The following is a 22,113-nucleotide window of genomic DNA, read 5'->3' on the forward strand; positions in this document are numbered from 1 at the left end:
TTCCACCTTATTTTTACCATGGCTAATAACCCTCCAAATTGGTTACAACATTATGTAATTTTTACAAGTCAAATACATACTTAGATTTACCAAAATGTTTTGCCAACTTCACTCATTATTGCTTTATCCCAGCCTTCAGGTTTGTTTCTTATTGAAATAACTCCTTTGACAGCTCTTTTTAGAGAACTCACTTTTTATAACCTGGAGTTATTTTGCTTTCATGCTTAAACAGTGATTTGGTGAGATGATCAAGTTTAATGTTTTCCCTTTGTGCTTTGCACTAAGGCATGTATTGCTACTGATGTCAGTCTGTCATTTTATAGCCAATTTTTTTTCCCCAGTAATTTTAAAGGTTTTTTTCTTTGTAGCCTTTGTTGTCCTATTTCACTTTGATGTATTGGACTTAATTTGTTTTTATTTATTCTGCTTGGGACTCTGTACTCCTTTAATCTGAGTCCTAAAATCACTTTAATCTTCAAAATACTTTGCCATAAACACTCTGAAGACTGCTTCACCTTCACACTTTCTAGTCTTTTCTGGGACTCCTATTAGAAATAAATTTTCTCATTCTGTCTTAATTTTTATATTTAAGGGTGAGCTCATCTTTGTTGGTAACTGTTTCTGTAGGAATCCTATATACCAAGGGTTACCCGCTAACTATAAAAACAATTTTTTCTCTGCAAGGATCAACCAGTTCTTGTATCATTTTGTAGACCTTGCTTTCTTGGCTCAGGATTCCTGATAGTAATGGTAGTGTGGATTCAGACTCTAAAACGGGCTCATTTGGGGTTCTGATCTCTAAGGATGGACAGACTGCTTCCTTGCTCTTGTCTCCCTAGGTGGTGGCTAGGATTGTGCTAGTCCCGTCTCCTGAAGAGTCTTTATAAATTCTGAGCTTTAAGTGGGGAATTTAGGTACCCCCAGGTATGGGCTTGAGACCTCGTTCCTCATCTATTCAACCCCAGTCTCTGTCATGACATCTGTATCCAATTTTTCATTAGGGCTTCTTCAGTTTTGGTGTCTGATTATCTTTTAAATTCTGGATTTGAGGGGCACCTGGGTGGCTCAGTCATTAAGCATCTGCCTTCGGCTCAGGTCATGATCCCAGGGTCCTGGGATCGAGCCCCACATCGGGCTCTCTGCTTGGCGGGAAGCCTGCTTCTCCCTCTCCCACTCCCCTTGCTTGTGTTCCCTCTGTCGCTGTCGCTCTTTGTCAAATAAATGAATGAAATCTTTAAAAAAAAAATTCTGGATTTGAGTAGCCTCTTTGCTTCTAGTATCTACAGAGTTCCCTTTCTTGCTTTCGAGTTCTACTATGCACTTAAAAATTTTTATCCAGGATTTCTGGTTTTGGTCTATCAGGGGTTTTATCTTTGCATTTTAGGAAGCTCACATTCCTGACTCCCCTCCCCTAGCTTTGTACTTCAGGGTTTCCTTTTTTGAGGATTCAGACCAGTTAGACTTGTTCTAAGTGTATACTTGGTTTCCCTTTCCACCAAATACCATGTTTTCAAGGCCCATAGTACAACAAATACAAGGCTTTCTGTGTCTATGGATGCTATAGGACCATCTAAGTTGAACTGGTGGGTAAGATTTCTTCATTTACTAGCAAATCGTATATACATTCTTAGTGGGCTGGAGACTTACTTGCTAACATGACTGTTAATTCAAAATGATTTTTAATTTCTTAAATTTCGAAAGTGTTCTACATCCATTAATGATCCCAAACTTGAGACATTAGTTCTGGCCCAACGATTGAACAAAATTTGCAGATGGTCACAAGTGTGTGAGTATCAGGAGTATACAGGAGTATCAGCACAAATCTGGATTCCTGTGAAAATCCTAAATTGTGGGTAAATAAAACTTTGCAGAAAGGAAAGCCTTAATATTTAGAACAGAGGTAAGGGTATGAAGCCCATTCTGCTTTAAGTGAGTTATGGACTGATCCTTCAGGCTAGTTACATATGTTTCATTAAACCTTTGTTCCCTTCTTCAGTGCCCCTGGAGATGGCAAACTGAGGAGCTAACTCCTGAGCCAGGCTCCTGACTGGGTCCACAGGAGACACAGATCTGAGATGGGAGGGACAGATGTGCCTTAGAGACAACTGAGCACTCTTTCTTCCCAGATTCCCTTCTGCCCTGATGGGGATAATGGCTTCATGTCGCTATTGGTCCTTGAGAGTTTCCTTATTCTTTGATGTTTCCCTTAAACATGCCCTCACCTCTTAAAGAAGGAAAACCCTTACTTCTCTTCAGAATCTCATCAGATGTGTTACATGCTTTCTAGTTGAGGGCCTTAACATCTGAAGTCCATATGACAGAGTTCTTCTTTCTACTACACTTAAATTATAAAGAATTTTTTTGAGACATTAGCTCTTGCACAAAAATGGACAACTAAGCCATTCTTTCAGTTAATCCACGAGACATATTCCATACGTTGTGATTTTTTTTTTAAAGATTTTATTTATTAGACACAGCACAAGCAGGGGGAGTGGCAGGCAGAGGGAGAGAAGCAGGCTCTCCGCTGAGCAAGGAGCTCCATGTGGGACCTGATCCTAGGACCCTGGGATCATGACCTGAGCCTAAGGCAGATGCTTAACCAGCTGAGCCACCCAGGTGCCCCCTTAATGGTAATTTAGATTGCCAAGAAATGGTCAGTCTCTTTTTAAAGTCAGATTCTTAGAATTTTTCCTAAAACTTTGTGTTAAATTTAAACACATGGTTCCCCATCTGGGGCAAGTCACTGGCTGAGAGAGCCATCAGGGCAAGACCTGCAAGGGTGCACCGTGGAAGTGCCAAGTGGGTTAAGGGTCTGTGGAACCTCCAGGCCTGTCTTTGGAGTGGACTGGGATGTCCGAGGGCTGAGTAAAAAACAGAGTAGAAGGAAGGGAGTACAGGCTGCAGGAAGAATCCATCTCTCAGCTTGGCCTCTGGAATTCATCTTTCTATAATAATGCATCTTATAGCCAAAGGGTATGGTTAGAGTAGCCAAGGGGGCTGTCCCTCTGGACCTGGCCAGAAGTACAAAGTGGGCTCCTGAGTTCAGAATGGCCTACCTCTCGGGAGACTGAGGGTTTGAGCCCAAGACCTAGCTGGTTTTGAGGGGTGGATTTGCCTTCAAGTTATTCTGCCTCACTATCCCAGACCTAGCCAGCTTGGGTGCCTCTGCAGAGGGCTGGTTGGGGATTCCTGGGTTTACTGTGCCAGTCACCTCTTTATCCCTTGCCATGGCAAACACAAAACCTGCTAGCAGCTTCCTGGAAGGGGGTGTGTGTATAAATACACCCTCCCACACACACACACAATCTTGAGTTTAACCAGAGATAACGAAGTCTATGGGCTGATTCCTTTGTAAATCAACCACTTCCACAACTATAAAAAATACGTATTTTCATATATCTGATTTGCTTATAGTAGGGCACTTAATGGAAGATTCATTACCAACACATATTGTCAAAGCCATAAAATCTACCTTACAGGGGGCACGTGGGTGGCTCAGTCGGTTAAGCATCTGCCTTAGGCTCAGGTTATGATCCCGGGATCCTAGGATCCTGGGATCTAGTCCCTCAAGGTCGTCATTATTGACTCCCTGCTCACCGGAGTCTGCACGTCCCTCTCCCCCTGCCCCTCCCCACCACTCCTGTGTACTCATTCTAATAAAATCTTAAAAAAATTAAAAAATCTACCTTACAGCGAAAATGGTAAGGCTGAGCTACTATGATAACACTTACCTCATTTCTAGATTCAGTGGTCTTTTCTGCCTCCCAGTCAGGTTTATCTGCTATTTTACTTTCATCCTCATTCTTCTGCAGTAGTGATTTTTCTTGGGCTGATACTCTTTGCTCATTTTCCACATTCTGGGAGCTGTGATCCACAGCTTCGTGCCTCTCTCTCAGTACTTCATTCTCCTATAAAAGTACCCAAAAATGTGCTAAGCAGAAATCCATATTTCATCAAATAAGTCAACCTTTAAAACTGCATTATACTTAACTGCTCAGTGATATAAAAACCACAAGTCCAAAAGCTAAGACTGGCATTGCATATTTCAGTATTAAACTTTTTAATTCTGAAACAAGGCCCAAGAACTCACTGAGACACAGGCTGTTGTAATCTGCATAATTTAAATTATATGCATTTATAAAGCCCTGGAGTTTAAAATACTTACAAATTTGATGAGATTTAGACATCAGTTTTGCCAACAGGCAGTTTATTTACTTAGTTTTCTGTTGAAAATAGATCAAACAGCTAAGCTGGAAGCAAACAGCAAATATATACAGAAGAGTCTGGAAAAGTATTATTGCAAGGTATTGTGGTTCTCTCTGAAAGGTGGAATAAGGTTGGGGAAGTGTGGGAGAAAAATTATACATTTCTGTACTGTTTGAATATTTTACAACAAATGTTATTTCTTTTAAAGTCAGGAAAAGTATATTTTTATTTTGAAAAAATAGAAGTTAACAAAGCTTTAGAGACTAGCATCTCCATAGATATTTTAAACTATGCTTACCTACCCAGAAGTGTCCTACTTTTTAATTTAACTGGAGTTAACCATTAAGAATTAATCATTAACATACACTGTGTATACTGATACTTTTAATTATATTAAAAGCGCAGTTTTTCCCCCCTAACATAACATCAAGGCCTCTCAAACTCTTTCAAAAGATCTATTTTTAATTTTTCTCTTTCAACAGCATAGCACACTGGACTAAACTCAAGGACAGCAGCACCACCCCCACACTCTAAAGCAGAGAAATGCTAATTAAAAAAAAAAACAAGCACATAAAAACACATGAAGTCAAAGAAATGTAAAATCTACAGATGCCAGAAGTGAGATAAATCAAAACGAGCAGAAAAAGGAAACTGACGTGCTAGCGGCCCGCTTGGTTTTACTTGCTTCTCTATTCACTGTACTTGTTTTTTTCTTTCTTTTTTTTTTTTGAAGATTACTTATTTGAGAGAGAGAGAGAGCACAAGACGGGGGAGCGGGAGAGGGAGAAGCAGACTCCCTGCTGAGCAGGGAGCCCGATGCGGGACTCGATCCCGGGACTCCAGGATCATGACCTGAGCCGAAGGCAGTCGCTTAACCAACTGAGCCACCCAGGCGCCCTAGGGAGTAAAGTTTGATGAGAAACATATTTAAATAGTGACACTACAGGAGAAATATGGCGAACACCACCTCAATCAAGTGGTAAAATCCATCATCACAAACAGAAATAAACCACCATCATCATGTGCCTCTTATTCCTGCCCAGAATTCATAATCTCAACTCAGTCACGAGGCAACATCAAAAATAAATTAAAAATGGGGCCATTTTACAAAAGAACTGATTGATGCTTTTCCAAAATCTAGGTGAAGAAATCCAAGGCTGAGGAACTTTTCCAGATTAAAAGTGACTGAGCAGGGTGCCTGGTTGGCTAAGTTGGTTAAGCATCTGCCTTGGGCTCAGGTCATGATCCCAGGGTCCTGGGATTGAGCCCCATGTCAGGTTCTCTGCTCAGCGGAGAGTCTGCTTCTCTCTCTCCCTCTCAAATAAATATATAAATAAATAAAGTGACTGAGAGACTTGGCACATAATGTGTGATCCTGGGTTCGATGCTGATCCAGGAGGAAAAAGTATTATATAGGACATTTCTGGGACAATAGATAAAATGTGAATATGGACAGATTATGTAATAGTCTTAGATTTACGTTAGTTTCCTGATTTTGATGATTTTGATAAATATGCACTTAAGTATTTGGATATTGAGGGACAAAATGGCTTCAATTCACTCTTACATGTTTCCCAACAAAAAGAATTATGTATAGATGGATAGCTAGCTATAATTACAAAATAAGAGAAGTCAGATGGGGCAAAATGCAAAACAGGTAACTCTGAGTAAAGGATATATACTATTCTTGCAACTTTTTTAAAAGTTTGAAATTATATCTCACTAATGAGTTGCCCTAAAAATCCATACATGGCAAAATCACTTTGGTCAAAGCAATAGCAAAAGGTTGACCCAGAATTATTCTTCCATTAAATCTTCTGTTAATCTGTATTTTCTCCCAAAGTGTACAGTAGTCCTATCAATTGCTTTATTATTTTCACCTCTTCCGACATTAAAATTTCAGATTTCATTTTCTTGCCTAATTGCTTTGGTTATGCTTTCAGAATAATATTCAATAATAATGGTGATACCTGATTCAAAGAAAACACTACTGGTGTGTCTACCCTTGATACTCTTACTACAACACTACTTCATTCGACACTAGATGTGTGTGTTTCCACACACCGAGCAATTCTGCAACACAGCTGGGCGTCCTATAACTTAATTCTGACACTACCTACCTGAAGATTGCGTCAGATCCCACAGGTTAAGGGCTTAGTATCACAAGACTGCCCACTCACCTCCCTTCAGATGCCAACTGCAAGTCCAGGTTATCACCTGTGCTTCAGAGCAACTGGCTATAAATTGGAGGTTCCCACGACCCCCTCCCTTGGGTTTAATTTGCTAGAGTGGCTCACAGATCTCAAGAAAATACCTTACTTACTAGGTGACTGTTTTATTATAGAAGACTGTAACTCAGGAACAACCAGGTACACAGAGCAAGTTATGTGGGAAGGGGCACAGAGGTTCCACACGCAGGGCATGCCACTCTTGCAGTACCTCCACGTGTTCGCCAGCTTGGAAGGTCTCTGAACCCTATCCCTCAGGGTTTTTATGGAGGCTTCATCATGTAGGCATGACTGAATAAATCATCAACTCAATCTCCAGTTGCTCTTGCTTCCCCAGAGGTCTGAGAGGTAGGAGCTGAAAGTTCCAACCGTCTAATCATCTGGCTGATTCCCCTGGCACCCCACCTTTAGGGACTTTCCAAAAGTCACCTCATTAACATAAATCAAGAGTGGTTGCAAGGGGCTTGTTATTTATAAATAACAAGACACTCCTTTTACCTTTATGGCTCTGGAGATATTTTAAGAACTGAAGACAAAAGACCAAATAGTATATAGCAAAAGATGCTCCCACTGCTCTTAACTTTTAGGAAACCAACAGTTTTGGGAGCTGTGGGCCAGAAAGGGGGATGAAGACCAAATACACCTTTAAATCAGATAATCATACCTGACATTCTCATCCTGCTCATCACCTTAATGGGAATGCTTTAATGGTTCATCAATAAGGATAACACATGAACTTTGAGATTCAACAATTTTTTTAGTCACTCAATTAATACATACTGAGTGCCAAACACTACACTAGATGCTGGGAATACAACAGTGAAAAAATACATTCAGTTCGCCCCTTCAGAGTTTCCATTTAAAGGGAGGGAGCCAGAAATACAAGTGAACTAACAAAATAACTGCAAGCGATGGCAAATGAAAGAAAGAGGAGATCTCCTTTAGAGCATGGCCACGGAAGGGCTCTGAGGAGAGGTGATACTTGAGCTGAGATCTGAAGAAACAAAGAGCTGTGTGAAGAGAGGAATGCACTGAAGGCACAGATAACCTCCAAACAGTATACTCATGTGCCTGTTACCATATTTCCTTAGTTTCTTAATGACATTTACTTGTTTCCAATATTTCTTTCTGACAATATTAAAACGTGTCATCCATGTATTCTTTGCATACATGTGCAAGTAGAATAAATTTCTAAAATTTATGCTGGATCAACAGATATGTGCATTTTTTATTTGATGGATTCTACCCAACAGCCCTTCAAAAATGTTTGTGGTAATTCAAATTCCTACCCACAGTGGATAAACTGCCAATTTGATAGATGAAAATTGGTATCTCATTGTAATTTTACTTTCTCCTATTGAGTGAGGTTGAACATTTTTCACAAGCTTTAAAGCATTTGTATTTCCTTTTCTGTGAACTGTTTGTAGCCTTTGCCCATTTTTTTTATTGAGGCGTTAGTCTTTTTCTTATTGTTAACAGCACAGGATCATTTTTACTCCCCTCCTCCCATCCTGTCTGTAGAAATTCAAGAGTAGAAGTGGGGACACCAGTGAGGGGGCTGCTGCAGTAAGTTAAGGGAGAGTACAGGAGAATCTGGAAGAGAGTGGTGGTAATGGAAAGAGAAGTGGAAGAATCCATGTACTGTGGAGAAAGAATACACAGGGCTTGCTGACAGACAGGAAATGGGAGATAAAGTAAAGAGAAGAATGAAGGATGACTCCTAGATTTCTGGCTTGAATAACTTGGCAGACAGTTATGGAGAGAACAGGGGAAACAGTGAGTTCTTCCATTGTGGATATGTTAAATTTGAGATGTGAAAAGTCAAGTAGAAATGTCCATTACACTGGTGAGATGAGAATCTGGAATTTAGAGTGAATGTTTGAATTGGAGGTATAAACTGGGAACACATCAACAACAAAACCCCACAGGATTCCAGCAAGACAGTACAAAGCAAGGGGAAGGGGCTCAGCACGGGGTCCCCAGGAACCACAACATTCTGCAGTCAGGCAGAGGAGCCAGCCAAGACTCTGAAGAGGACAGGAAGTGAGGTCCAGGGGGAAGCCAGAGGACAGCAATGTCTCAGAATCTGAAAGTGTTTCGAGAAGGATGGAGTGGTTGCTGGTGTTGAATGCTGCTTGGAGGTTACAAAAGGTAAGGACAGAAAAGTCTTCAGTTGGGTAAGCGTCTGCCTTCGGCTCAGGTCATGATCCCAGGGTCCTGGGATCGAGTCCCACATCGGGCTCAGCGGGGGAAGCCTGCTTCTCCATCTCCCTCTGCTGCTCCCCCTGCTTGTGCTCTGTCAAATAAATAAAATCTGAAAGAAAAAGAGGAAAGAAAGAAAGAAAGAAAAAGAAAGAAAAAGTTGGTGGTGGCCTTCAAAAAATCAATTTAGGGTAGAAGCCAGTGATACTGTGTAGAAGAGTAAATGAGAGCTGACAAACTAGAAACAGCATACTGACAACTGTTCAGGAACGTTGGCTATGAAATGAGTGAAGACATGGGGCAGAGTAGTGTTTTGTTTTGAAGATGAGAGAAACTAGAGTACATTTGTAAGGGAATGACGTAGGAGAAAGGGTAACAGTAAAGCAAGGTCCTCCAGAAGGCAATAGAGGATGGACCCCACAGTACAGGGGGCAGGGCTGATGCAGAAACAAGTTAAAGCCTTTATTTCAAGATAAGGAGTAGGAAGTGGATGCCAGATTGTATTTGAGGATTTAGTAGTGGGAAGACCTATCCTTATTTTTGACGGGTATTTTTAAAAAGTAGAAGTGGATACTGAATATTAAAAGGATTTTAAAATATGTCCACAAATTATTTGACTCTTTTCTTCAAGACGTAAAACTTAATTCCCCTCCCCTTGAGTGGGGGCTAAAAACCTAGTGAACTGTTCCCAACAAGTCAGGTGGAAGTGATGGTTAGAGCCCTGGCTTCTTCCTCGCTCACTATCACTTGTTCCAGCAAAAGCCATTGCTTGTGTTGTAAGATCAAGCCCTCCGCAGAAAGGCCTACTTGACAAAGAACTGAGGCTTCCTGCTAACAGCCAACACAGATCCATCTTGGAAGTGGATCCTCCAGCTTCATCGTGCCTTCAGATAAACACAACCAACACCCTGGTTGCAATCTCATGAATCCCTGAATGAGAACCACCCAGGCAAGCTGCTACAGAATTTCTAACCCACAGATACTGTGGGATAATAAATCCTTGTTGTATTAAGCCATTAAATTTGCAACAATTTGTTAGTCAACAATGGGTAATTAATATAAACAGTAAAAATGCTTCTTGCATCTACATTTTTGGTATGCCTTGCTAATATTTTATTTAGTATTCTGCGTGAATATGCGTAAGAGTGATTCTTAGATTTCTCTGATGTATGTATTTTTTTAGGTCTTAGTATCATTGCTGTGCTGGTTTTGAAAAAAAAAAAGAATTGGGAAACTTTATGTAACAGAACTCCCTACTGGAAAGTCTCAAAGATTTCTTCTTGAATTCTGCCCGCACCAGTTTGTATTTTTTAACTTTTTAAAAAAATTATGCTGACGTTGTTTTCAACTTCTTTCATGGGGAGGTGCCTGGGTGGCTCAGTCGGTTAAGTATCTGCCTTGGGTTCAGGTCATGATCCCAGAGTCCTGCGATCGAGTCCCAGGTTGAGTCTGCTTGTCCCTCTGCCTGCCCCTCCCTGCTGCTCATGCTCTTTCTCTCAAATAAAAATCTTAAACAAAACAAAACAAAAACCTTCTTTCATGGGGTATGCCAAAGAGCCCTCCAAAAAGGCTCAATGGTATTTGAATATATCCACTTCCTCATACCCTACCTACTCTGGATTTGTTTCTTAATATTTTGTTAATTAAAAGGTTAAAAATGCAGCTCATTAGGCGGCAATAATCTTGGAGCTCTCAATGTACCCATGAAGCAAGTGGTGACATGAAGACAGTAGATGCAGTGCTCTAGATTCAAGTTGGGGAGCACAAAGTCTCCATGTAAGAGGGTTTCTGAAGACCCTTCAAGATGGAGGCATGAGGAGCTGGCTGAAGGAGCCAAGGGAGGAGACTCACGGTTGGAACAGGGATTTGAGCAGTGCTGCCGGCAGCTATTTCTTCTTCCTCTCTGGCCACAGAGAGAGGGAGGTAGGAGAGGCAGGTGGTGAGACATGGAGCGCTTCCCTTCAGCGGTGAGTACCTACATAGGCTCCTGAGAGGGCCCTTGCCGGTTCTGACTCTCCAAAGGTCTATGAAAGTGGCTACAGAATTTATCCCCCAAACCAGGCCACTTTTGAAAAGGTAAGACGCTGCTATTAACAATTAAGCTGGACCACAGGCACAAACTAAGACTGTCCCACATGGTCACCCTGACTATGAGGCCACAGGGGACAGAGGAGACTGGTGACCATCAAGAATCTTGATGGCAGGGGCGCCTGGGTGGCTCAGTCGTTAAGCGTCTGCCTTCGGCTCAGGTCATGATCCCAGCGGCCCGGGATCGAGCCCCGCGTCGGGCTCCCTGCTCGGCGGTTGTGCTCTCTCTCTCTGTCAAATAAATAAAATCTTAAAAAAAAAAGAATCTTGATGGCAGATGGAATTCCACAGACGTGGAATGCACAGCCTTAGGTGTTCAGTATTTCCCTGGCTGGCTCTTCACTCATTCCTTCAACTATCATTCAGTGGCAGCTGCCGCAAAGCTAACAGAAACGGATCATGAGAAGAGACGAATGCGAAGACTTTTCCCTGGGTCAGCGTACCACACGTGGACCTGTGTAACCCAGACTGCCCTCAAGGAAGGCCCGGGGGGCAGAGAGCCTCCAGCTGTGCCTCTAAGAACGCCTCAGCTGCTGACAGCCACTCCCCCTAAGGGCACACCCTTCCCTGGGCAGGGAGGGTATGAAGGCCCAGCCATCTTGGCCCAAGATGGGACAATTGTGATGAACCACGTTAGCCCCAAAGCTCCTGGTTTCCTTAGCCCCCATCAAGCTTGACTTCTGCTTCTGTCGGATCCTGATTTCTTTCCTCCCTTCCCTAGACGTAGTGCCCATGGTTGCTCCCTTAGAATCATCCCGCACACCTAACGTGATCTCAGAGTTCCCCTCCCAGGGAACCCAATTTGTGACATCACAGTTCATAATTTTATCTTGGTGGGAAGAAAGGAGACCAGATCTCAAGGCAGGGAGGGGTAGAGGATGATATTATAACATTTCTATTTAGAAAGTACAAAAAGGCGTATCGTATTTGTAGTATTAATTTGCCCAGCCTCGAAAGCCCTATGGAGGGGCACCTGGGTGGCTCAGTCCGTTAAGAGTCTTGATTTCGGCTCAGGTCATGATCTCAGGGCTGCAAGATCGGGTGCGGCTCCGTGCTCAGCATGGAGTCAGCTTGAGATTCTTTCTCTCCCTCTGCCTCTTCCCCTCCCCCCACCCCCACCCCCAACCCCCATGTGCTCGCTCTCTCTCAAAATAAATAAAATCTTAAAAAAAAAAAAAAGCCCTATGGAGGGCTCAGATCCAAAAATGGCTGAGTAAAAAGGCCCGTCCTACTCCGACCAGCTGTACGACCTCGGGCCACTCTGACCCTCCGTTTCCTTGTCTGTTGAAGTGAAAGGATATTTTCTAATTCACATTTTAAGGAATTAGTTGAGAAAAAGCACTTTATACATTTAAGATGTTGTCCTAATTACTACTCCTTTCTACTCTGTGATTCTGAAGAGTTGCAATTAATGACTAACTGCTGGCCACTCCATCAGAATGTCAAGAGAAAGCGATCCAGGCCCTAGTACCAGGACTTCTTATCTTTGCTCGGGTCTCCTCCGGTTTTTCTCCACTCGGTGACATGGAGCTGAGATACGGAGTATATGTGCCTTACAGGTACTGTTGTATATACTGGAGATTTATGGGCCACGCTCTTAATTTAAAGAATGGGTCAGCCAAACCCGTCATTAAGTTACTTTTTATTTGTGTGTAGGTGATTTTTACTTTTGTGGGGTTGAGACTCAAAAAAAAAGTCTCCATGCTTACCATAGGAAGCCATCGTAAACTTGTGAGTTGCCGCCCTGAAGAATCACAGCTAAAAATCCAGTCACTTGGACTGAACTGGCACCTGCTAGAAATGTCCTCCCCACCACAGCCCTCTCGGCTGGGAGGCGACTCATCTCTTCCTCTGCACGGGTCCAGAACCATGCCATTTTGGGCCCCTCAGCTAAAACTTGGTCCTCCTGTCTCTCAAATACAATGGCTTCTGGATTTTCTCTTCTGACACTTATCCTATCGTATCTAAAATTACAATTATTTGGATCTTTTCTCTGAGGGGCTGGAAACTTACGAAAAGCTGTCCTCCAGCTGTTATTCACCTCTGCCACCAATGTTAAGGAGCAGAACCTTGCACACAAGTTTTCTGAGTCAATGGAGGTGGTGGGAAGGGGACGAGAGGAGCAAAGCTGGGCTTTTCTCTTTCTGCTGACTCTCTGAAGCTCCTGATAACTGGCAACATGATTTCCAAGTCTGTACTTACTATAATGTGTTGGGACCTGAATAGTGTGATGCAGAGCTTGACCCTGAAAAAAGTCTTTGTGAACAGTCCCAGCTGGCTTAACTGGGCCTTTCGTTTATGCTTCTGGGGGAGGAACAAGACTGAGACCTGCTTTGACCTTTAGGGCTGGATGAACCTTCAAAGACAAAGAACAATGTGTTGCCTACGAGAAGCATGACATCAGAGGGAGAGGGGTAAAGGCCAAAGAATTGTGAGGCCTGTCTCTAGGCTGGAGGCAAGCTGGAGTCATCAGGTCTAGAGAGAAACGAGGAGCCAGATAAAGAGAGGCTGTGTCCTATTTGGCCCGGGTGGTTTTTAATAGCAGTTTATAATAATTATAGCTCCCATTTATTGAGCACTCGCTGTGGGCCAGGCACCGCATACATGATCTCATTTAAGCTGCTCAGCATCCCTGTAAGATAGGTACTGTTGTTACCTTCTGTGACAGAGGAGGAAGCAGAGGCCCAGAGAGGTTAAGCAATTTGGCCTAGGTCACATAGCTTTGAAGCGACAGAAGCAGGATTTGGCTGCAGACCTCTGCAGCCGGTGTGCCCGCAGAAGCTGTCCCCTGCCAAGCTCTGGGGCTCCGAGCAGGCTGGCTTCCAGCCGGGCTCACCAGCGGGAGGCAGAGGCCGGAGACCGGAGCATCTCTCCCCCTTGATCTGCCATGACTGCACCCTCCTCACCCTCCTCACTGGGCTCTGGTAACACGTTCAAGCCTTCCCTCACCCCGCCTGGTGGGGGGGGTCTCTGGGCGCTCTAACACCCCCATCTGCTCCTGTAAGAAGTCATTCATGAAGTCCCTTCACGGGAGCCATCGAGGGGGAGATTCTGCCTCCGGCCAGGACCCCGCCTGCACCACCACTGGCCCCGCGCTGGGACGGGCTGACCCCACTGGAGGAAATGACGCCCCTGGCGGCATGAGCATCACTTTCCCCGCACACACAGCTGGCTGCCAGCCGGGTGTGGATCTTGTCTGTGCCGTGAGTCCAACAGACCAACCGTGGGAAGACTACTCCCAGAGCGTTCGGGGGAACTTGAATACCGACTGGGAATCTGGTGACATTGAAGAATTATAGTTGATTCTTTTTTAGGGGTGTTAATGGTTATCCTCTATTAGAAGAGTCTTTCTATTTTAGGGATATATATGGAAATCCTTACAGAAGTTTTTCTGAGTCAACGAAGGTAATGGGGAGAGTAAGACCAGGACACAGCTGGGCTTTTCTCTTCTCTTTGCTAAGTCCCTGCAAAGAACTGGCACGGGAATCACAAGAAACGATGCCTGGGATTTGTTTCAAAATAAGGGGGTAGGGTGGGGGCTGTTATGGACAGACCAAGCCCGGCCATGAACTGCGACTGTTCAAGCTAGACAACAGCGCCTGGAGGTCCCATTTCCCGAGGCCCCATTCTCTCCACTTGGAACAGACGCTGGAGAATTTTCCGTCACAACATGCGCTGTAGTCTAACCTCCTGTATGAAGCCCCTGGAGGCGGGAGGGAGGCAGCTGGACAGTCGGCAGGAATGCTCCACAGGGCTAACACCAAGTCACTCGATGTGACTGCCCGCTAGAAGTCAGGTTTAGAAATAAGGGGTGTCTCTAAATAGGAGCCTCCACACCTCTGCCGCAGGGCATGAGCGCCAACTCACAGGCTCTCACTTTAAAAGGCGCTGTTTCTCACGCCCAGTGGCCCCTCCGTGCGGGCTGAGGGGCTGGGGGAGCGGGGAGGTGGGCAGTAGAAATGCAGTTACGATTCATTTATTTTATGCTGGCTTACCCCGACAGGCAAGGCAGGCCAAGTGGGCCTCAAAACGCATGACGTTTTTGTATTTTCTTTACTATTGAACATTTCAAACACATAAAATAAGCAGAAAACAAACTCTAGTAAACCCTCCGGGTATCCATCACCCAGCTTCGGCCACTATCAGCTTGCCGCCATGCTTCTATCATCAATAACCAACCCCCGGGGGCCCCCGCAGAACCATTCCATCACGGTTTTTAGGCGGGATTTACACAGGCAGGAATGCACAAACCTTAGCTGTACAATTTTTCTTTTTTAATAAAGATTTTATTTATTTATCTGACAGAGAGAGACACAGCGAGAGAGGGAACACAAGCAGGGGGAGTGGGAGAGGGAGAAGCAGGCTTCCCGCTGAGCAGGGAGCCCGATGCGGGGCTCGATCCCAGGACCCTGGGATCATGACCTGAGCCGAAGGCAGCCGCTTAACCGACTGAGCCACCCAGGCGCCCCCTTAGCTGTACAATTTTGATCAATGGAGGCGCCCACTTAGCTCACATCTCTACTTGACACAGAACATTTTTACCTGCCTAGAAAGTTCTCTCCTATTCTGATTATTTCTACCTTGGCTTTGCCTGTTTTAGAACTTAAGCAAGAGCTTTGAACTGCCTTTCTGTGCAAAGCTACCATTGACCCTTGAACACAGGTTTGAACTGCGCCAAGTCCGCTTACACGTGGATTTCCTACGGTCCTGTACTGTAATGTATTTCCTCAAGCTTCCTTTACTGAGAGGACACAGAATGTAGCGCATGTAGCCTACAGAGTACGTGCCATCGACTCTTCCAGTTACCAGTAGGCTATTAGTGGTTAAGTTTTGGGAGAGTCAGAAGTTCTACGTGGACTTTCATCTGTGTGTGGAGTCAGCACGCCTAACCCAACTGTTGAAGTTCTGCACTCATTATTAGTTTCTTGGCAAGCCAGTTCCCCATGCTCCAGCAGGGAACTAGACAGATGTGGCTTCAGCTCGGAAACACCTGGTAAACCAGACCACTAGCTCTGGCCCTGCTGCCCAGGCCTTTAGCTGTTCTGGGCCTTAAATTCACAGAAGGGCAGGCTTTCAGCCGGGCAGGCCCCCCTTCCATGCAGGGGTTGTGGGATACTGGGGGCCCCGGGAGAGGAGCACTATGGCTGAGGGCAGGCTTGGACTGGTGCAAGGATCACCGGGAGGTCAGGTAAACTGCAGACTCCCAGTCCCACCTGAGAGGCCCTAGTTCAGCCCGTCTGGGGTGGGCCCCCAAATCTGCATTTTAACAGGCAAGTTAGTAACCGATGCACTCACTGGATCACCCTTGCAGAAACTCAGCTCTTTTATTTTTTTTAAGATTTAATTTTTTTGAGAGAGAAAGAGCGAGCAAGAGAGCACAAGCGGTGGGGGCGGGGTGGGAGCGGCGGGCAGAGGGAGAAGCAGACTTTCCGCTAAGCAGGGAGCCCAATGCGGGGCTCAATCCCCGGCCCCCTGAGATCATGACCTGAGCCGAAGGCAGACGCTTAACCGGCTGAGCCACCCAGGCGCCCGGAGAAACTCAGCTCTTAAGAAAGGCTATGAAAGGGGCGCCTCACTGGCTCAGTCCTTAGAGCATGCAACTCTTAATCTCAGGGTTGTGAGTTCAAGCCCCAGCCTAGGTGTAGAGCCTACCTTAAAAAAAAAAAAAAAAAAAAAAAAAAGGTTCTTCCTTTAGATGAGCCTTCAGAGGTTCAGCGTCTGCCTCCTCAACAATTTCAAGGCCTCCCTTACATAACAGCTCTTCAAATATTTGAGTTGCCCATCGTGTTCTTCCCTCAGTCTGATCTTCTCAGCATGGGACATCCCCAATGCACTCAACCATTTCCAGCATGATTTCCCCCTCATGGAGAGAAGGGTTCCTCCTCCTACACCAAAGCAGGTCCCAGCATGACCTAGCAGTCTGAAACTGTCCTCCAGAGGACAGTGGGTCCCTGGAGAGTCGACCCCCAGCTCCGGGGCAATCAGAGTGAATTCTGTTACACGTCTAGTAACATGCCGGGACCTGTCCCAGCCCTCTGACAGACGATGTGATGTAATCCTCCTAAGAACTCTCCCAGAAACAGGTTAATACTCTCCTTCTACAATTCGGAAACCAAGGCTCACAGAGGCTGCCTGGAAGAGGCGGAGCTGGGGCGGTGTGAGGGTTGGTTCCGTGTGTCAAAGTGGCTAGGTTGCTGCTCTTGGTTGTGCAATTAAACACTCACCCAGGTGTCGCTGCCAGGATGGTATTCGGGACGTGGGGTCAACAGCTAGTCAACCAAGTTCCCAACCAAGTGACTTTCAGGAAGAGACGGTCTTGGTAATCTGAGTGAGCCCCATCCAACCAGTGGAAGGACCTTAAGAGCAAAACAGAGGTTTCACCGAGGAAGAAATTCTGCCTCAAGCCTGTGGCATCAGGGCCCGTCCAGAGTTTCCAGCTCCCCTACAGTTGGGACCTGCCAGCCTCCATGATCACATGCGCCAGTTGAAATACATCTCTGAAATAGACAGAGGCACGCACACGTACGTATACACACGCATACTGATCATACTGGTTCTGTTCTCTGATGCCGATGGGAACCCAGTTCTCTCCAACCTCAAAAGGCCGTGCCTGGCCTCTGCCGCCGTCCAGACTCTGCCAACCACCACCGGCAACTGAACCAGAACCGACCCAGGGGGGTGCCTGAGCCGCAGCCAGCTTCGGCTGCCCAGAAGCATGTTTGAATATTCACCCAGATCCTTAACAACTAGATTCTGAGAATAACTTTTTCGTATCAAAAGGCTGCCACAAATGGGAGAACTGTGTCTTCACAAGTTTGCAGTTTTGTAGTGGGTGGGAGGCTTGTTCTAGTCTGGGTAAGGTCACTAACTTGCTATATAACTTTAGGCAATTCTAAGTTTCACCACCTGATTCATTACAATGCCAACCTGAAAGCTTTCCATGGCCCCCATCCACTCAAACTGGCATCAAATGCTCAGACGGCCTATCAGGATTTCAGATCTGACCTACTTCCTAGTTGGGACTCTACCTTGAATGACCCAAGACACACTCAAGCTCACGGGATCCTGGAAGTTCTGCAAGGCCGACGGGGGGACAGATGAGGAGTGCTCAGCAGAGGCTAGCTGGGCAGGCGTCTGCTCTTAACCCTGTCTCTGCTGCTACCCTCCAGGTTAAAATGAAGACCCAGTTCCCATGCTCAAGACACTGCGGTTCCACGTAGAGCATGCCAAGGCCCATAGATGAAATAGTACATAGTGTGACAGGGCTTGACAGGACTCGAAGGAAAGAACGGGAAATGCTTGTAGATGAGGTGATGATAGTTGAGATGAGTCTGAGAATTTAACAGTAAAAGACGCGGAAGGAAAGAAAGGATGCCATTCTGAGCACAGGTAGCAGAGAGTTAGGCGCGGGAAAGCATGGGCCTGTGTGGGGAAAAGGAAGGGAGAAAGTCTGAGGTGGAAAGTAGGCCACGGGTAGTGGGGGATGAGCTCAGCAAGGGCAGTTGGGGAGTTAGGTCACACTAGCCAAATGCGGAGCCTCGAATGACAAAATGTCGAATTGGTAGGTAGGTAATGAGCTGGTGGGGGCTCCCCAGATGAAAGTGAAGAGACGAACGTGAGCTTTGGAAACCTGTGCCTGGCAAGAGAATGAACAGGAATAAATCAGGGAAGGGGCATTACAGCCCCAGCTGAATTAACAGCAGTCGCTGACATTACTGAGGGCTTCCTATGTCCCAACCTGCTGACCTGTATGATCGCCTTTCATCCTCACGACGACTCCGTTAAGGTACTCTTACCATCCCATTTTACAGATAAGGGAACCACGGCACAGACAGGTTAAGAAGTGTGCCCCAGATCATACGACCAGTCAGCAGTGGAGTGGAGATCTGCAGCTACCCCAGCTGGTCTGAGCCCAGCGCCAAGCACACTTGACCACTAGCCCGGCCTGCCCTGGAGTTGGGGCCTGGGCCCTGCACTCTGACTTTTGAGCGGAGAAGCAGGGGAAAATGGAGAGCAGCCAAATGATACAAAGGACAGTGCAGAGGGGAGATTTCTGTAAACCACAAACTGAGGTGAAGGACTGACTGGAAAAAGTTGGAAGTAAGGTTCCTTGGGGTTAGCTGCACACAAAGTCAGCAAAAAACCAACCAACCAACCAACCAACCAACCCAGGTTTGCTCACAAACATACACCAAATCCTGCAGCAAATGATCCTACACTTAGACCAGCTGCTTCCAGAAATTGTTGCAGCCTACTTGCTAAGCAAGCTAAAGAGGGGCATGAGTTGCCAGGAAAAGGGGCATGAGGACTTGTGTCCCTCGAAATCCACATGTTGAAGCCATAACCCTCAGTACCTAAGAATGTGATTTTATTTGGAAACTGGGTCACTGCAGATGTAATTAAGATGAGCAGGGTGAGCCCTAATCCAGTATGACTGGTGTCCTTATAAAAGGGGAAATTTGGATACAAATGAGCACACAGGGAGAATGTCTTGTGAAGATGAAGGCAGAGACTGGGGTGACTCAGTGGAAACCAAGGGTCGCCTCTTGATCTTGGGGCTGTGAGTTCAAGCCCCAGGTTGGGTGTGGAGATTCCTTAAAGCTAAAATGGGAGGGAGTGAGGGAAGGACCAAGGGTCACCAAAGATTGCCAGCAAGCTACCAGAAGTTAGGAGAGGCCTGGAACAGCCTCCCTCTCAGCCTCAGAAGGAACCAAGCCTTGATTCCCAACTTTTCACCTCCAGAACTGGGAGACAGCAAATTTCTGCTGTTCAAGCCACCCAGTTGGTGGCATTTTATTACTGCTGCCCTAGGACACTAGTAAGTGATGCATGCCATCTTTCCCCATAAGACCTCAGGTGAATTTTTATCAAGTCCTTAAGTAAGCAAAGAGCCTCCTCTGAAACTTCGTTCTACTGAGTTGTACGAATGTCTAAGACTATCTCTGTATCACAGTTGTAAGTTAAAAACAAGCAAGTGTTTGAAATTTCATCTACCTCCAATTGCCCAGGCACCGGGGATTAACTTTGCTTTTGAAATGAAAAACAAATTTTACTTTAACAATCAAGGAGCTTCTTCCTCTTCCTTTACTCTTAGAAGCGAGTCCTGATTGTATCAGATTCTTGCTGTGACCTGAAGAAACCTGGTCCATCCCACGAGGTCCCGCAGGACCCCTCACCCATCGCCGGGTCCTGGTTCTGGGGCTTGAAACCATTATCAAGATGACTACAAGCCTCTCAGCTTCAAAGTGGAGACACTGCTCTAAAATACTGGTGCTGGCTATAGGCAGTCACCCGCCTTCAAATATGCTCACACAGTCAAATCTGCAAAAACTGTTCAAGTCCTCCTTTAACCTGTGCCTTACTCTGAAAACACACGCGCCATCGGTTGTGAGTGAATGGCTGTGGTTTTCAAGGGAAGCAGGTCTGCCCTGGGGAATTCCGGATTCTGTTTTCAGATAATGATTGGCCCCACTAAGAAGTGAAACCAAAGCAGTACCTCTTTTGATACCTGGAAAATCCCCCACTCGAAGACATTTTTGCAAATGTACGAAAATTATGGAAAATTATCCTCTACAACCAGAATCTCCTACAACTCAAATATAAGCCACCGAAATTATCTATTTAAAAACAAACACCACAAACCTCTGATGTTCCTGTAGGACAAAGCACTCCCTCTTTTCGAAGTTAACAGCAGCTAACTTTTATTAAGTGCTTCGAGACGTGACCGGCATATTTCTAAGCCTCTGACGTGGAATGAATGAATTCTCAACCCTATGTGGGGGGCACCTTGACGATTCCCATTGTGCAGATGAGGAAACTGAAGCAGAGACAGGTGAAGAAACTAGCCCAAGGTCACAGAGCTGTAAGCAGCAGAGCTGGGATTCAAAACCAGGCGGTCTGGCCGCAACACACCACACCCCCTTAGCAAGCAAACAACCGGGGCAGACTCATAAACAAGACAAAAGTGAATGGAGGGAGTGGGGGCAGGTCAAGAAGGGTGGCTTGAGAACAGAGGCGAAGGAACAGCAATTACATTCCAGGCACTGGGCTGGCACTTCACGCAGGCTTTTCCCATTTAATTCGCACAAACCGTAGAATAAGCAGCAGTCTCCCACCTGACATTAGTAAGCGATGGCCCTAAACCCAGGTCTGCGGACTGCAAACCCCAGTGCCGTTTTCCTCCCCGAGTCAACGTTTCAGATTGTAAGCTCGGTATTACGGATGGTACAATCTGCTTTTAAAAGTCAATCGAGCATTGGAGAGCAGTGGTGCTGAGGTCAGGAGTGGGGGTGGGGGCACCAGCCCACGGCAGCCGCACGCTGGGTCGGAGAACCTGGGCACAGCACGGGTGCTCAACGTGCTAGCACGGGAGTCAGGAAGCTCAGATTCTGTCTGGTTGCACTTCTGGCACCAATTCACTGTGTGGCTTTAGCCAAGTGCCCTAACCTCGCTGGGCCTCTATTTTCCTTTAGTACAAATTGGATAGAAGGATGCCCCACCTGCCTACCTCTCAAGTTGATGTTAAAAAAAAAAAGGTATTACCAAATACATACAAACTTACAACCAGATAGAAGCTCCTTATGCTTTTTTGTTTCTGTTTTTTAAAAGGTGTTACCAACAAAGGTGAACTGGCTGTGAATACTGTAAGGTGTTCCACAGCGGATCATCGCCGGAACGAAACTACCCAGGGCAGCCCAGCAGCTAGCACGGTCCAGCAGGCCCACACATGCCAGGGGGGGAGGCTACACCACGAGATTGGCCCCGTATGAACTTCATCCTCCCCCCTAGGAAAGCGGGGCTCAACCCTCCATGGGAGGTGTGGCCGGTCCTTGGCCCCCAGAGCTTCCCCCAAAGCAGGTTTGCCAGTCCAAATAGGTAATGCCGAGAAGGGGAAGGAAGTGCTCCCAGAGCGAACAGCTACACCTCCCTCCAGGCCCTGGTATGCTTTGCAAGGTGGGTGGCATCCAGCGGAGGAGGGGAGGGTGCCATCTGCCATAGCACGGTGCATTGGGTTACACACACACACACACACACACACACACACCCGGTTCCAGGATCTGAAAAGGTTGTAGCGCAGCACGCACCACTCCTTAGGAAGCAGAGGATTCAGGTGAAGGTCGGGACTGGCTGAGTGAGGGAGAAGAACCTTCCACTTTTTGTTTTGGACAGAAGCCCACCGAGACTCTCGGTAACCCCCACCCCAGTAGTTCCGGCCTCAGGAAGAGGAAGGGATCCGATCTGCATAACAGTGAATCACAGGCACTTCGGCACAATGACCCCTCTGGGAGAGGGTGGAGAAGCTCGTCTGGCAACTGCCTACACAAACAGGGCAATTCTGAAGAGCAGCAAACAAACCTGTCTAGCCCCAGTTCCCATTTTGCATAAGATT

General features: G+C 46.0%; 1 protein-coding gene across 1 annotated transcript in view; it reads right to left on the reverse strand.

The window, feature by feature from the left end:
• NFE2L3 (nuclear factor, erythroid 2 like 3) overlaps positions 1 to 22,113 on the reverse strand; it is a 28,736-nt gene that overhangs the window by 4,854 nt on the left and 1,769 nt on the right. The window contains exon 2 of the mRNA XM_032401893.1: positions 3,732 to 3,908. Within this exon, the coding sequence (XP_032257784.1) occupies positions 3,732 to 3,908 (177 nt within the window). The remainder of the gene's footprint in view (positions 1 to 3,731; positions 3,909 to 22,113) is intronic.

This window comes from Phoca vitulina, unplaced genomic scaffold, assembly GCF_004348235.1.
Source record: "Phoca vitulina isolate PV1807 unplaced genomic scaffold, GSC_HSeal_1.0 scaffold4, whole genome shotgun sequence".
In the NCBI taxonomy this organism is placed as follows: Eukaryota; Metazoa; Chordata; class Mammalia; order Carnivora; family Phocidae; genus Phoca; species Phoca vitulina.